Raw genomic sequence first — 14977 nt, forward strand, 5'->3', positions numbered from 1 at the left:
CAGTAGTGCAGTTGCAAAGAGGGGTACAGAAATGGAGAATACTTTATGCTAGGTTGGTGATGGCACAAGAGAAGTGGGTAAGAACTCTCCCTATATCTGCCAGTTCTCAAGCCCTTAATTAAAACCACTGCTGTTGGTGACTTGCCCAGAGAAGAGTGGGATTAAAATCAGTAGAAACAAGCCCCACAGTGACTTCATTAAAAGCAGGAAGAGATCTTCTCTGTGACTCACAGCTACCGTGGTTGTTTCCACACGGTCTTATAGCTGTGGCTTGGCTTCCAAACTGCAGCTTTTTATTTCCAGGCTTACACATAGTGTTGGATGCTTGCTGTTGGTCATCAGCCTTTTCTTCTGTTTTTTCTGTCTTTTTCCAGACCACCTTTGCTCTTGTGGTTTCAGGAGAAACTGGCCTGAAGTACGTTTGTGTAGTGTCTGCTGTACTTGTAAAGATGTCACCAACTTCTCCACTACTGCTTCAGTGTCATATTCCTTTCCCCTCCCCCCAGACTTCCCACTATTTCCCCTTCCATTTTCCTCAGTGGTGATTGTCCATAATTTTTTTCAAAGATGGTCACTAATATCACTATGTTGCTATATCTTTAAACACATGGTTGCATGATTCCTACATGTCGTGTCTTTGTTTTCTACTTATTACTGTAACTTGTCCTGATTCATCATGTTGAAAGTAATGTGATTCCACTATTTCCCCTCTTGGCCCACACAGACACACACACACTCTCTCTGTGCCTTTTAAATAAATCTCCCTGATGTTTATATCATCACCACATACTCTACTAGTGAAGTTGGCCACATATGAGGATACTTAAATCTGGTGACTGGAGCTGAGAATGGGCAAGACAGGATTTTTTTATTTAGGAAAAAAATGATGAAGAGGGAGAAATGATACAGGTTGATAGAGTTTCACATGTGAAGGAGATAGCTGATAGAGCTTTTTTTTTTTCCTTATCCCATAATGCTTGAGCTCTGGGGCACCCAGTGAAGTTGATGGGCAATAGGTTCAGGACAGGCAAAATAATATGCTACTTTATTAAACAAATAATGAAACTATGGAATTTGCTACTGGTGGATGTCAGACCAGACAATGAATGCAGATGACTTTGAGGGGGTTAGACAGATTTACATGCAGGATAGGTACCTCAATGGTTATTAACCAAGATAACTAAAACGAACTTCTGCATCCCGTGCTGGATGGTAATATCAGCAGGTTAGCTTCAGTGCCCTCTTAGTTGCTCTTCTAGGGAAATTGCTTGACTGCTGGACTAGATGGACCACTAGTCTGATTCAGAAGGATCTATTATTTATTGCTTAAAGGAATTTCTGCTTTTCAAGAGTACTTTAAACAAGTGATGCCTTTTTCAATCTTTTGAGCGTGGAGTAACCCCTTCAGGCTTTGAGTAACCCCAGCTGGCTATACCTCCCTGCCTTGCCCCAGGAAGTCACATGTTTATAATATGCACGACATCACTAATAAAATAAAATACTGGCTAGATAAGAAGTTAGTTTCATTTTTGGGTGTATGGTACCTTGCCTAAACAAAACAAAGAAGCATTCACCTCAGCTGTCATAATGCCCACCATGCAAAGCAACTAGTCTCCTCAGGAAAAATGATCTGTGTGATTTGGAAATCACTTGTAACTTTGGGAGGTCTCCAGGCACCGCTAGGAGGTTGGCAATTGTAGGAAGAGAGAAATCCTTGTGCAGACTGTGCATAGTCCAGGTGTAGTAGCTCTAAGCTAGAGTTGCCAATCTCCAGGTGGGACCTTGGAATCCCCTGGAATTACAGCTCATCTCCAGACTACAGAGATGAGTTTCCTTGGAGAAAATAGCGCCTTTGGAGGGTAGACTATGGCATTGGGCACAGTCCTCTCCTGCTTGAATATCTGAATATCTTTGCTTGCAACAGCCTTCCTCCAGCCATTTTCTGCTGGTGGTGCTTTGAGAAGAAATTTTGAGAGTGGGGAAATAGGAACAGCCAGAGAGAGGAGTGCAGCAGATTCAGTTCTCCGCCCCCCCCTTCCTTTTTTATTGTGTGTGAATTCATCAAGGTCCCCGCAGATCAGACAGATGAGCAGACAGCAACTTTGTCCTCCTGACTCATTTCTGGGTTAGTTATATGTTTTAAATATGTCCTCCCCCCAAAAAAAACTGTAGTATCCCCTCTGGGGCTCTGGAGTAACCTTGTGGTTACTAGTAATCCTGGTTGAGAATGACTGTTATGTGTAAATTATATATTCAGCATAAGAATCTTATCTAGTAAGATTCTTTGTGACTGAATTAAGCCCTTTTATACGATATTATGCAATGGAAAAACATGAACATAATTATTACAGTCTGAACGTAACTTTGAGAATCTATCTGTTATTAAGCAAAGCTATTAATAAGATAACTGCTAGAATCAGGTTCCAGAATTAAATTTTTAGAGCCTGTCAACTAAAGTTGAATAGGATCATGATTTAGTTGTGAAGTTTGTATATTTGGGACAGGGAAGCACAGCTCTGTAGTCTGTTTGGCCATGTTGGAAATCTCAGATTCAGTCCCTGTCATCTCCAATGAAAAGGATCAGGGACCAGAAGATAAGAAAGAGCTCTACCTGAGATCCTGGAGAGCCACTTCAGTCTGAGTAGACAATACTGACCTTGATAGACCAGTGATCTGATTCAATTTAAGGCAGGTTCATGTGTCCTGACCATTATCTGGGGAGCTTCAAGTGGCATTTTCATCTCACAATACCTTTAAAAGATTATGACTTGCTTAAGGCTATCTAGTGCACCTTGCAGCTAATCAGGGATTAGAATCAGCTTTTTGTGCTAAGAAGAAGAGTTAGTTCTTATATGCCATTTTTCTCTCCCCGAAGGAGGCTCAAAGCGGCTTACAGTCACCTTCCCTTTCCTCTCCCCACAACAGACACCCTGTGAGGTGGGTGAGTCTGAGAGAGCCCTGATATCACTTCTTAGTCAAAAGAGTTTTATCAGTGCCGAGGCGAGCCCAAGGTCACCCAGCTGGCTGCATGTGGGGGAACATAGAATCGAACCCGGCATGCCAGATTAGAAGTCCTCACTCCTAACCACTACGCCAAACTGGCTTAAATTGAACATCTTACTGATTTAGTGTTACGGGGGGAGGGGGTGTTGAATTATTGTTAAGATCATTAAGGCCCAGATGTAGGTTCATGATCATTGTCAATGTTAGGAAAATGTTTCAGGTTGTTTCATAAGTAAAATTCCATGGTTTGTTTAAAAGCATAAAGTTATTGGCTTTTGTTTTTTTTTAAATAAAACTATTGTACTTTGTGCAAATGATGTGAACCCTAGAAATCTGAAGGATGACTGCCACTCTGATTTTGAAGTAATGCTCTTAGGTTTTTCAGAATTATGCGAGAGCTCATTGTGAGGTACAATGAACACTAGGTGGCATAATTTTAATATGACAACTTGTGTGCAGCCTTATGGTGAACTATTGAGAACTTAGAATAGAACATCAAAATGAGTTACTATGTAATTCTTTCAAATAAGAAAATGGCTCACAAGTAAAATAAGATGTCAGATTAATGGCAGTACTCTAAAGTTACCCTATTATATTCTGAAAAATGCATCCAGCATCCTCTAATTCTATGTAGCTTAAAACATAATTCATTGCAGAGCTGGCATAGATCTATGGATTTTGCTTGGATCTGTGGTTTGAGAATTTAAAATGTTTTCTTTAATACTGGTGTTTGAACAGACCTTTCTTACTCATAACCTTTGTTGTCAGTCATCCCTCCTCTTAGCTATCTGAAACAACGTACAGCATTTATTTTATTTATTTTTATTTATACTTTGATTTATGTCCCACCATTCTCAACAGTGTCATCTTATGGCTGCTTACAATTTAAAATCAGAATACAAAATACCCACAAAACTCCCCTTAAAACATATTCTCATACTCTACCTATGTTTGAATTGATTACTTCCATTCCATCATATTGTATCTGAGACAGTCTGTGTGCACACGAAAGCTCAAACATCTTGAATAAAACTTTGTTGGTCTTCACAGGACTCTAAATTTGTTCTGCTGCTTCAGACCAACATGGCTACCGACTTGAATCTATCTGAAACAAGTGTTTCCATTCTGAAAACACTGTAAAAAAAAGTTTAGACATTACATTGTTGAATTATTTCAACAAGAAAGTGCCCTTAACAGCATGCAGATACATTTGTGTCTGTTATAGTAAACAGTCCTATTTCAGTGCACACTGAAGTCTACCATCAATTTGCAACATTTTTAGACAGTAATAATCCTGAGAATCACTAATTCAGTACAAATTAACATATACGAAATCACACTGATCATGTTAAATATGTAACACAGGTGTTATGATGCCATGATTGAAGGCATTTCCATTACCACCTGAGTCTTGTGGAGCAGATGTCATGTACCACTTTAGGTCTCATAATGGATGTGCATGGTAGGCTAAGACTGCTTGATAAAAAGGAATCGTATTTTGAGAAGAATTTAATGCATGTTTGAGGCCTGCTTAAATGGTAACTTCCCCAGTCTGGTTATTCTTATTAAGATGATGCTTTTACTCCTTTGCCTGCATAAAGGACCTCTGGGGTTCCCTGGATGGTTATCAATGACTCTCTAGTAAGATAAATAAGGAAGTACAAGTTTCCCCATGAAGTACAAGCTTACCCATTACTTCAGCTGTTTCCTTACAATGTAGCAGTGCAAGGGACAATTAGATGTTGGAGGGGCAGAACCATGGAGGTGAGGAAGAAAAATGGCCGCTGGTCAAAACAAACAAAAAAAGACAGTTATTAAAGGAAACTGAACCAAAGAGTCCAAGAGAAGGAGGAAAGCTTCACTTTGGTGGATGAAATGGTTTCTCAATAGCTGAATTAATGTCAGTGCTGAAGAAAAGTGCTGAGTTTGGCAGAGATGACTGTCCTAAAGTAACAAGAGTTAAAGGCTGGACTTCCATAGGTAGTTGTGACTGAAAATCCCAAATCTTTCTGCCTCTATATGTAAAAGACTGAATGAGAGTGTGTAAATATAAGATTTTAAAATTTTCTGGGGAGAGGTGATTTGTTATTAAGAGCAACAGAGTCTGTAAAATGAATATACTTGAATAATAAAATGCATACTAAAACTTTGATTCCTTGTTCTAGAACGAAGACAATACTAGTGATTAACAGTTATTTAATTATCAAAATAATATACAGGTTTTATGCAAACACCCCCCCCCCCTCCATTTGACTTCCTCCTTCCTAAGATTTACTTCCATGTGTTGGGTTCAGAACACCAAGTTGAGGGTGTGACTTAGTGTGCGTATGTGGAGGCAGGGGCGACAGGGATAGCCATTCAGTCTCCTAGAATTATTAATTTTCAGTACCAGTGTTGAAACCAGTTGAGGCAGAGAAATTGATGGACAGCAGCATGAATGGCCATAGAAAATAAGCTGTGTGGGTTAACATGCTACAAACCTGTTTTAATAGGATCTCCTGTGACTTCCAAATATCTTGAGAGAGAAGAAACTCATTTTATAGCATAGGTGGAATAACATGGTGATCAACTGCTGTTTCTGTTTGTACTCATGAGTTAGATACAAGTTTTGCCTAAATTAATTTCTCTCATTTTTTCACAGCTCCAAGCTGCATGTCATCCAACCATCTTCAGAACCATTGAAGAATTTTTTAAGTAAGGTTGCATGGAGTTTGTCAAGAAGAGTTTATTCTAATCCTCTCAAGTAATTACAGGAATTTTATTGGCACTTTAATTAAGGGTTTTGTTTCTGTCTGTGACCCTTGACCAACATAACCATCTTTTTGTTATCGTAATCTTAACACTGTCATCCAGAGACCGGCACACTCACATCAGTAGTAGTAAAAGTTTTATTGCATTAGCCATAGGCTGTCACAATCATACCTATGAGATAATCTATGCATAAATAAATATTAAAAAATCATATATGTATTTTTTATTTTTATTTATGTACTAGAGGCAAAGCCCATTGCACCCAGGAATATAACAGGTGCTAGCGCATACACCTGTACTGTGCCCTTCCTGGGTTCTGGCCCTCCCCTGCTGCTCCTTGTTCAATCTTGAGATCCAGTGTGGTGAAGTGGTTTAAGAGTAGCAGATTCTAATCTCAAGAGCTGGGTTTGATTCCTGACTCTTCCAAATGCAGCCAGCTGGGTTGCCAACATCCAGGTAGGAGCCTGGGAACTTTCAGGAAGATGAAAGAGAGAAAGACAGAGTGGGGAGAGAAGGGAGTAGGGAAGGAAGGCATCAGTTCTCATAGAGAAAAAAGCTGCTTTGGAGGGGCACTAGCCTTCCTAACCCCATCCCATACAACAGTGTCTACACAGGTCACCACCGTCCTCACCTTTCCACCAAACCCCAAATCTTCCAAGGCTGGGCAGGCTGTGGAGTGGTGAGCTGCCATCTCTCCCCCACCCCCAATTCCAATATTCCAATATTTTTCCAAAGATTCAAAGTTTAAGTATTAGCTCTAAACATAATTTGTGCCTATATTAATATAATTCTTATAAGGTAAACTCTTACCTATTCTATATTGCTGACAATCACATCTTTTTACTATATATCCTATAGTAAAATATAAAGAATATATTTATACCAACTAGAAAACATATTAGAGTATTTAAATTCTATAACTCTTGACAAGTCATCTTACCAACTCAAAGTTGTAGCATGAACTCTATTCATATAACGCTGGCAGGTGTTATTTTATTATGGGATATATATATATATATATATATATATATATATATACACATACATACATACACACACACACACATACATACACACACATATAAAATAAAAATACGTGATTGTCAGCAATATAGAATAGGTAAGAGTTTACCTTATATGTATTATATCAGCTGTTCCCAACCCCCTGTCTGGGGTCTAGTACCAGTCTGTGGATCAGTTGGTACCGGGCCGCGGCTCCTCCTCATCCTCTTCCCCGGCTGCTGCTTCAGGGGATGCCCTGCCACTCTGCCGCCAGCTCACCTTTGGCAGCTGCCATGGCTGGGGTTCCCCCTTGGTATGACACTGTGCGGCTGGCAGCGCCTCCCAGTGGGTTGCGGCGGGAAAGCAAGCGGAGCAAGGGCTCAGGCGGCCGCGATGTCCCTCGGCAAAAGACTACCCCCCCTGAGCCTCAGTAAAATTGTCAAGTGTTGACCGGTTCCCGGTGATAAAAAGGTTGGGGGCCGCTGTATTATATTATATTAATATAGGCACAAATTATAGCTAATAAATATAGCTAATACTTATGCTTTGAATCTTAGGAAAAATATTGGAATATTGGTAAAGAATGGTAACATGGCTGGTCTGTGGTGCTGATAAAAACAGCAAACCTAAGCCATCTACATACAAGGTAGCAATTTGAGAGACTCCCCAGGTCAATATACCTTTGTAAAAAAATTAGAAAAACAACCTGACAAGGACTGAAAATGCTTCAGAAGGGATGGAATGTTGAGAACAGCTGAATGTCAGATAAATGTCATGTGTGTGTGGGGTGGGGGAACTAGCCTTTTCAAAAATTTAAAACAATCCTGGAGAAATTTGTAAAGACTGGGATGGGATTTGCATTCTGTTCTCTCTTTGTGATTTCTTATAGGTGCCAGCCTTCTAGCATTGTTTGCTTTCCTTTCCTTCCCCCAGTTCACATACTTTGCCACATTTGCTAAATTAAAGGGAAGGGAAGTAATTTCGAAAGCTGACATTCATCTTGTTCCCATGTGTCATTTCTATAATTAGGGTTTCTGAGTGTGCTTGAAGTTTTTATTGCTGATGGGCACTCTAAAAACTACAGGGTTTTTAAAAAATTCCTCTTTAGAAATGACGGGTAGAAATGTACACTTCCCAGAATTCAATGGGCAACAGATGAGTGCATACTCAGAGCCCTTAATTACATATGGAAACCACGGGAATGTAAAATGAGCCCTTGACTTTTCCCAGTGTTCTTTATGTTCTTCTCCTCCCCTCCATAATCTGATAAGTTTGGGTAAGTGCCACTAGTGCTCATACTTTCCTAAAACCACAATTAAATAAGTTCTTAGTAGAATATTTCCACGTTGGGAAAAACTCTTGAAAATAAGACATTTTTTGAAGAAGTCTCCAAGCAAGCTTGGATAAACCATGCAAATCAAAAACAGGACGTTTCACAAATTGCTGGTTTTAACAGGTGAAATATTAATAGAAATAGAGCATTTACTACATCAGTTGGCAGTGTTTCTTCATGAGATACGTACCTGCATAGCTGTCATTTTAAACTGCCCCTAAACCAAGGGTGGGCAGATTTCAGTGTTGCATCTACCTTTTATTTTGGCAGAACCTCACTCTGCCAGTTTGAGATAGTCACAAAAGGGCAGCCACAGATTTGAAGCTTGTCAGATTTACCTGTTGCACTACCTGAGCCATGCCTTTAAGAACCCAATATTAGTTTCTTGTGGATTTGGCAATGTCAAGCTGAACATATAGAATGAAATTGTGGCTTAGACAGGTTGTGCTTTTGCTGAAGCTGTCTTAATCCAGAAGCTATTTTCAGAGCTATCATTGATGACAAGATGAGGGAAATCACTATGAGGAGCAGGATAATAAATGCAAAGACATGATAAAAATATGTAAAGAAAACAGAAACGTGTTCTCCAGAGCCTGGAGGTGAGGAGAGCCTAGCAGTTTCCTGCTAATATCAAAACATATTAGGCAGCCAGAGAACTAGAACATCATCATCATTATTATTAGATTTTTAACCCAGCACTCCCGCAAGTGGCACATGGTGGTAACAACCCCCCCAATAACAGCAGCCCATAAAATCTACAGCATGCCTGGCAGCTAAAAATCCTCCCTCCCTTCTCCCATACAACATCCTGCTTCAGGTATTGAGGGGTGGCCTGATGACCTGGCCCAGCCTGGGGAGGGATCCTTGATTTTACCTGCCCTGGCCTCAACCCAAGACCTGGTGGAAGAGGTCCATTTTACAGGCCCTTCAAAACACTGAGATTTTCATCAGGGCCCTCAGCTGTCCCGGAAGCTCATTCCACCAGGTTGGGGCCAGGACCAAAAAGGTCCAGGTCAAGGCCAGGCGCCCTTCCCTCAGGTCAGGGATCTCCATTGGATTAGCTCTTGCAGAACCCAGACCGTGGATAGACTTAAAGATCAATACCAAAACCTTGAACTTGATCCAGGCTGCAACCAGCAACCAATGCAGCTGCTTCAGCCCTGGCAGGATATGGGCCCTCCAAGATGTCCCTGTGAGGACCCTAGCAACTGCATTCTGCACCAGCTGCAATTTCCAGATCAAGGACAAGGGTAGGCCTGTGTAGAGTTATAGAAGTCCAGTCTAGTGGTGACAGTTGCATGAATCACTGTAGCCAAGCAATCCGAGGGCAGGTAGGGTGCTAGTAGCCTTGTCTGGTATAGATTGAAAAATGCTGTGCTCCTATGTCCTGGGCCTCCATCAATAGGCATCCAGAATAACCCCCAGATTTCTGGCTGAAGGTGAGGTGTTAATCTGCACCCCAGCCAAGGTGGGTAAGCACGCTTTCTGATCTGCTGCCTTCCTGCCCAGCCATGGAAGGGTTGAGTTTCAGATGACTTTGCTCCAACCATCCAGCCATAACTTCCAAACAGCTAGCGAATATATCCGGGAGAGGGGGGGGGGAGTCAAGGTGGCCGTGCATGAGGAGAGAGCTGGGTGTCATACTGGTGACAACCCAGCCCATAACACCAGACCAACTGGGCAAGAGGGCGCATGAAGATGCTGAACAATGTAGGGGAGAGTATCGCCCCCTGTGGAACTCTGCAAGGGAGCTGATATGGGCGCACAACTCCTCTACTGCCACCTTTTGTGTCTGGTTCCAGAGAAAGGAGCACAGCCACTGAAGGGCTGTCCCCCAAATCCTACCCCCAGCAAGGCAATAGACCAATAACTCATGGTCAACTAAGTCAAATGAGGCTGATAGATCAAGCATCACAAGAATGGCCAAACCAGCCTGATCGAGCTGCTGCCAGAAATCATCCATCAGGGTGACCAGCATTGTCTCCACCCTCTGGCCAGGACGGAAACACAACTGGTATAGGTCAAGTGCCAAAGTTTCCTCCAAGTATAGTAGGAGCTGGTCCGTAGTGGCCCTTTCAACTACCTTGCCCAGAAATGCAAGATCTAAGACCAGGCGGTAGTTGGCCAAGACCCTTGAATCTAGAGGTTTTTTTCCAGTAAGGAATGGTCCACCACTTCCCTCAGCACCTCTGGGAACTCCCCAGAAAATAGAGATTAAAAATTTCCCTCAAAGGGTCTCCTATCTGCTGGTTGCTCAATTTGAGCAGCCAAGATGGACAGGGATCAAGGGGGTAAGTGGTCACCCTCATTGACCACAGCAACTTGTCCACTTTGGTTTCTGAGAGCCGCATGGTCCTAACAGCTGTGACACCAGTACCCATCTTCTCTTTTTTCAAAGTTCAGTTTATTGTATAGCAAATAAATAAAAAATAAAAATTTACTGTTAGAGTTTGCTGCATCTAGGTAAACATGCATTGTGTTTAGAGTAGTATTGGCGTTTCCATTGCCAGTGGATTTGTGCTAACAGCAATCATATTGTAAAATGGTATTTATATATTCACTTTTGACTCTCTTTGAAATGGTAGTTCTCTTCACTTGCCAAGTTGGCATAATAATTGCGTTTAAAGCACAACACAAGACATGGGAAGAATGCTCCCATTTGATTTTTTCTTTCAGTGTACAGCTTTGTGATTGGACACTCATAATCTTACATGTCATAATTAAACCTTTTCACTGATCAGGAATGTGTTGTTGGAAACCAACGGAGCACCAGAAGTAATGACTATAATGCAAGTGTTTACACGCTGCTTTCTTCAAGCTTATCAAGAGAATAACAGGCAGGTATGTCAAACTCCATTTTCATGGTTTAAAAGTGAGAAGATTGAAACTTTCATATACAAAGTATGGTTTTAGGTATCAGGAATACAGTGAACCAAATAATACCTTTCTGCTGCAATAAATGGATACAAGGTATATTTGAAGTATGTGAAAAGCCAATATATCACCATTTGGTGACCCAATCTGGATAGCTCAGGCAATCCCGATCCTGCCAGATCTTGGAAGCTATGCAGGGTTGGCCCTGGCTAGCACTCAGAATGGCAACTTCCAAGGAATACCAGGGATGTGATGTGGGGGCAGGCAATGACAAACTATCTCCAAATACGTCTCTTACCTGGCAACCAGTTAGTCTTAGGATAGCTTCACTATATTACATTCAAGTTATATGATAAATGAATAGTCACCCTTTGGTGATATTGTTGGAGCAGTCTATACTACTTATCACCTACTCCGGTGATAGTGTTCCCTTCATTTTCCACCTTGTAGTGCAGCCCCACATTGGGACTGTGCATGTGCAAGCTTGCCATGGAAGACTTTACCAAGTAAGCCCTAGTAGGGGCGCTTGCTCCCTCAAGACCATGTTCTGTGGACACAGCGCCCCCCTCTTCTCCCCAGTTCCATTTTTGTCACCATGAAGTGAGAATGTGTTCCACTTAGCTCCACTTTTCCTCATTTAGTTGATGATTATCATGGCTTCTAAGGCCATTTTCAAAAAAATGTTGCAAGTGCAATGTTAAAGATGCTGCACTCAGATGAGCATGACTGCTGTTTGCTCTGTTTGGGCAAGACCACTTGCCTCAAGGTGGCTCTGTTGGCGAGAGCCCTTTTTGCTGGTCCCTCAAAGGTGTGGTCTGAAGTGACCCTGATGGCAGCCCCCCCTCCTAACAAGACCCCGAGGTTGGGCCTGTCCTCAGTGTGATCCCTTGTCATCAGACCTGCTTGAGCTTTGAATCTGGTGAAACACCCAGTTTGAGTGGCTGCAGGGGTCCCTCCTTATCCCTCTCCCAATTAAGTGACAGAAAAGGAACCTTCTATGGCAAGTCCCTCTCTGCATAAGAAGCTCAAGAAGAGCAAACCCAAGGAAAGAGCTCATCCTTGGAATATGGTTACTGAGACTCTCTTTGGCTGGCCATGAGTCTTTTTAACAGCCAAAATGGCAGTAGCCAAATATACAGTGCTCCAGAACACATCTCTGTTGTCTGATCAAACATAGAGGACTGCGCATGTTCAGGCCTGCTACAGCAGATCTTTTTCTAGCTTAGAATCTTTAAGGCTATTGGAACTGTTGTAAACATCTCCCTCCCAATAGTCACACCATCCTGTGGTACAACACCCTCAGTTCCTTCTTCATCACAATGGAGTCTCATCTAGTGTTCAGGATACATTCTATCAGTTAAAAGGAAATTGACAAACTGTTCCTAAACAGCAGATCACAGGGAGAAATCCCTCCATAGCTTGGCTGTTGTGTCAGCATTTGCTGCCAGTGCTATGAAAGAAAATTCATCAAAACCAAGACAAAGACAGCAATAGTCATTGTCATTAGTATTGACTCAATTGATGGGCAAGCCATTTGAACTGTTGCCAGCAATGTCATTGGAATTATTGTCAATGAAGGCATATTTTTTGCTAGCAGCAAGGCGAGTAAGTAGCCGTGCTAGGTATGGATCCTTCTTTCTTAGAGATATTACAGGAGAGAATAGTGATGAGGCCTATTTTAAAGTTTCTTTCCAAGGTACTTTCAAAGTTTCATTTGTTACTCGAAGGCAGGAGCATCTTGTCACCTCAAATGTAACTCAGGGCAGATTTCTCCAAATTCCTGCTTCCAAGAGATTCTGTGTATATGGGTGTAATGTTCCTGGCACACTTTTACCATGTACGTATTGAATGTCCTAGGTTTGTCCTTTATTGGGTTACTTGAATAAAATTAATTTTTTCTGTGTGGATGAGAAGCATTTGATTAATGTAATATTGAGTAATAAAGACCCTGTATTGTGATGATAGCCAAGATATTGTTGGTTATTCTAAATTATTCTCATGATTTCATAAATTCTGTAACCCTTTAAACATGTAATTTTTTTACTATGTTGTCTTATATATGCTAATAAAGGTATTCTGATTCTGAGTACCTTGTCCATTGTGCACTCAGCTAGGGCACAGGCATCATCAGCAACTTTCCTCAGAGGAATTCCATTGACGGATTTGCAGAGATGCAACAAAGTTGGCTGAAAATTTATAAGACACTGTGCTGGATCTGGAAGTATGAAGGGAAACATCAGTGGGCAAAGCTATTAGAATCAATGATTCAATAAATTACTATGAACTTGTCCTGCCTCCTGGTTGGTGAGCTTGCTAAAATCACAATGTGGAACTGTACAGAGGATAAAGATGAAAGCAGGATTGCACCTACCTGTAACTGATATTCATTGAGGTCTATTGTGCAAGTAGACCTCCCACCTGAACCTCTATCAGCTCACACCAATGAATGTTAATTTCAACTCAGTTGGAACTGAGGGAGAAAGGGGTGTCGTGACCATAGGGAGGGACATGTTTACAGTGGCTCCAAAGGGCATACGGATGCCCCTAAGGATTCTAAGCTAGAAGAAGATCTGCCATGGCAGGCTTATATATTTGCAGTTCCCAGTGTGGGACTGCACAGAAGACCTCAGTGAATATCAGTTACAGGTAACCTGTTTTTCCTTCCCTGAGTTGGCACGTGAAAAAATAATAAAGTGTGCCCTGCATCTACTTCTGTAGCCAAATGGCCTTAACTTCACATAGCATGTGATTTCTTGTTCTTCTTTTATATCGAAGTGGTAACTATTGGGTTGTCCTTCCACAGTAGTTCCCCTCAGCTAACTCATGCTGACAAAATGATCTAACTAGACCTGGTTTCAATAGTGAGCCTGTGGTGGAAATGCACGCATTGAATGATTGACACATGTGCCACATTCCCTCCTGGGGAGGGAAACCTGCTTTTCTGGGACAGTCATATTTGCCCAGTTCATGTGTTTTGATGGGTTCACGTCTGAGAGCTACCAGCCCTTCTTAGATCGCTGATTGCCTGACCCTGGTTTCAGACAGCAATCCAACACCTTTGGGCAGTTTTCTAAGTTTAAAAGAAGGAAAGAAAGAATCCTTCAAATATTACCAAACCAATCCTTAAGCAACTATATAAACTTTCAAAAAAAGTGCATCCAAATTCTCATTACATGAGCCTTTCAAGCTTTTTCTTCCATGAAAGCCTTTCCATCTCTGATATCGGGTTCTGCTTTGGGGCTTCTTAATGTCTCTTGGTTAACGAAAGGGTGGATCTTTTTCTTGGAACCTTTAGCAAATAATTGCCTCTAATTAGTCTTGTGATTAATTTTTTCTCTCCCTTTTCAAACAGTGAGTTAGAGTTGAAATTGCAGCTGCCTTAGTTAATATGTACAGATGCCTTGAACATTATTTTATGCTGCTCTGTTTATGGACCAGTGGCTCATTTTACAGCCTTCAGGGCATGGGCTGAGTGACTGGAAAAATTAATGAGAAAGCTGACACCCTTCAGATAGCTAGGAGCCAGATATGCTATAGAGTTGAAATACTTGATTCCTCTCATAAAAACAGCACTACCACTCCTTTGTGTCTTTCTAAAAGATTTCATTTTCACTTTTGAGAGTACAGAAGAGAAGCTCACCTTTTGTCTTCAGTTCAGCCCCACATTGGGATTATACCTGCGCAGGCTGGCAGTAGAGCATTTTTCTTGTCCAAAGCTCCCAAAGGGAGCACCCCCTCCCTTTAGGAGCCAATGCATGCAGGTTTTCCCGCCCAAGGCCTTTTTTGCTTTTGCAAAGATAAGCTTTCTTGTGTACTCCATTACCAGCTTGATTTTCAGTCATTGTCAAGCAGGATTTCTTTTGTGTTGAACTGTCTTTGGCTGAAGGTTTCTCACAGAGTGAAGTGATACCAACTGGCCTACTCTGAGTCATTTTTCTCTGGCTTGATCACTTGTGGTGTCTCTGATATGGTAACCAAGATGTTGTTTAAAAAGTGTTCTAAATGCAGAATTAA

General features: G+C 41.5%; 1 protein-coding gene across 5 annotated transcripts in view; it reads left to right on the top strand.

Annotated features, from left to right (window-relative positions):
* The window catches only part of FANCC (FA complementation group C), a 75794-nt gene that overhangs the window by 50649 nt on the left and 10168 nt on the right, over positions 1-14977 (top strand). For all 5 annotated transcript variants that reach the window (XM_077344585.1, XM_077344583.1, XM_077344586.1 and 2 more), the window contains 2 exons: positions 5645-5697; positions 10831-10930. In XM_077344585.1, the coding sequence (XP_077200700.1) occupies positions 5645-5697; positions 10831-10930 (153 nt within the window). The remainder of the gene's footprint in view (positions 1-5644; positions 5698-10830; positions 10931-14977) is intronic.

The sequence above is a fragment of the Paroedura picta genome, chromosome 7, assembly GCF_049243985.1.
Source record: "Paroedura picta isolate Pp20150507F chromosome 7, Ppicta_v3.0, whole genome shotgun sequence".
Classification (NCBI taxonomy): domain Eukaryota; kingdom Metazoa; phylum Chordata; class Lepidosauria; order Squamata; family Gekkonidae; genus Paroedura; species Paroedura picta.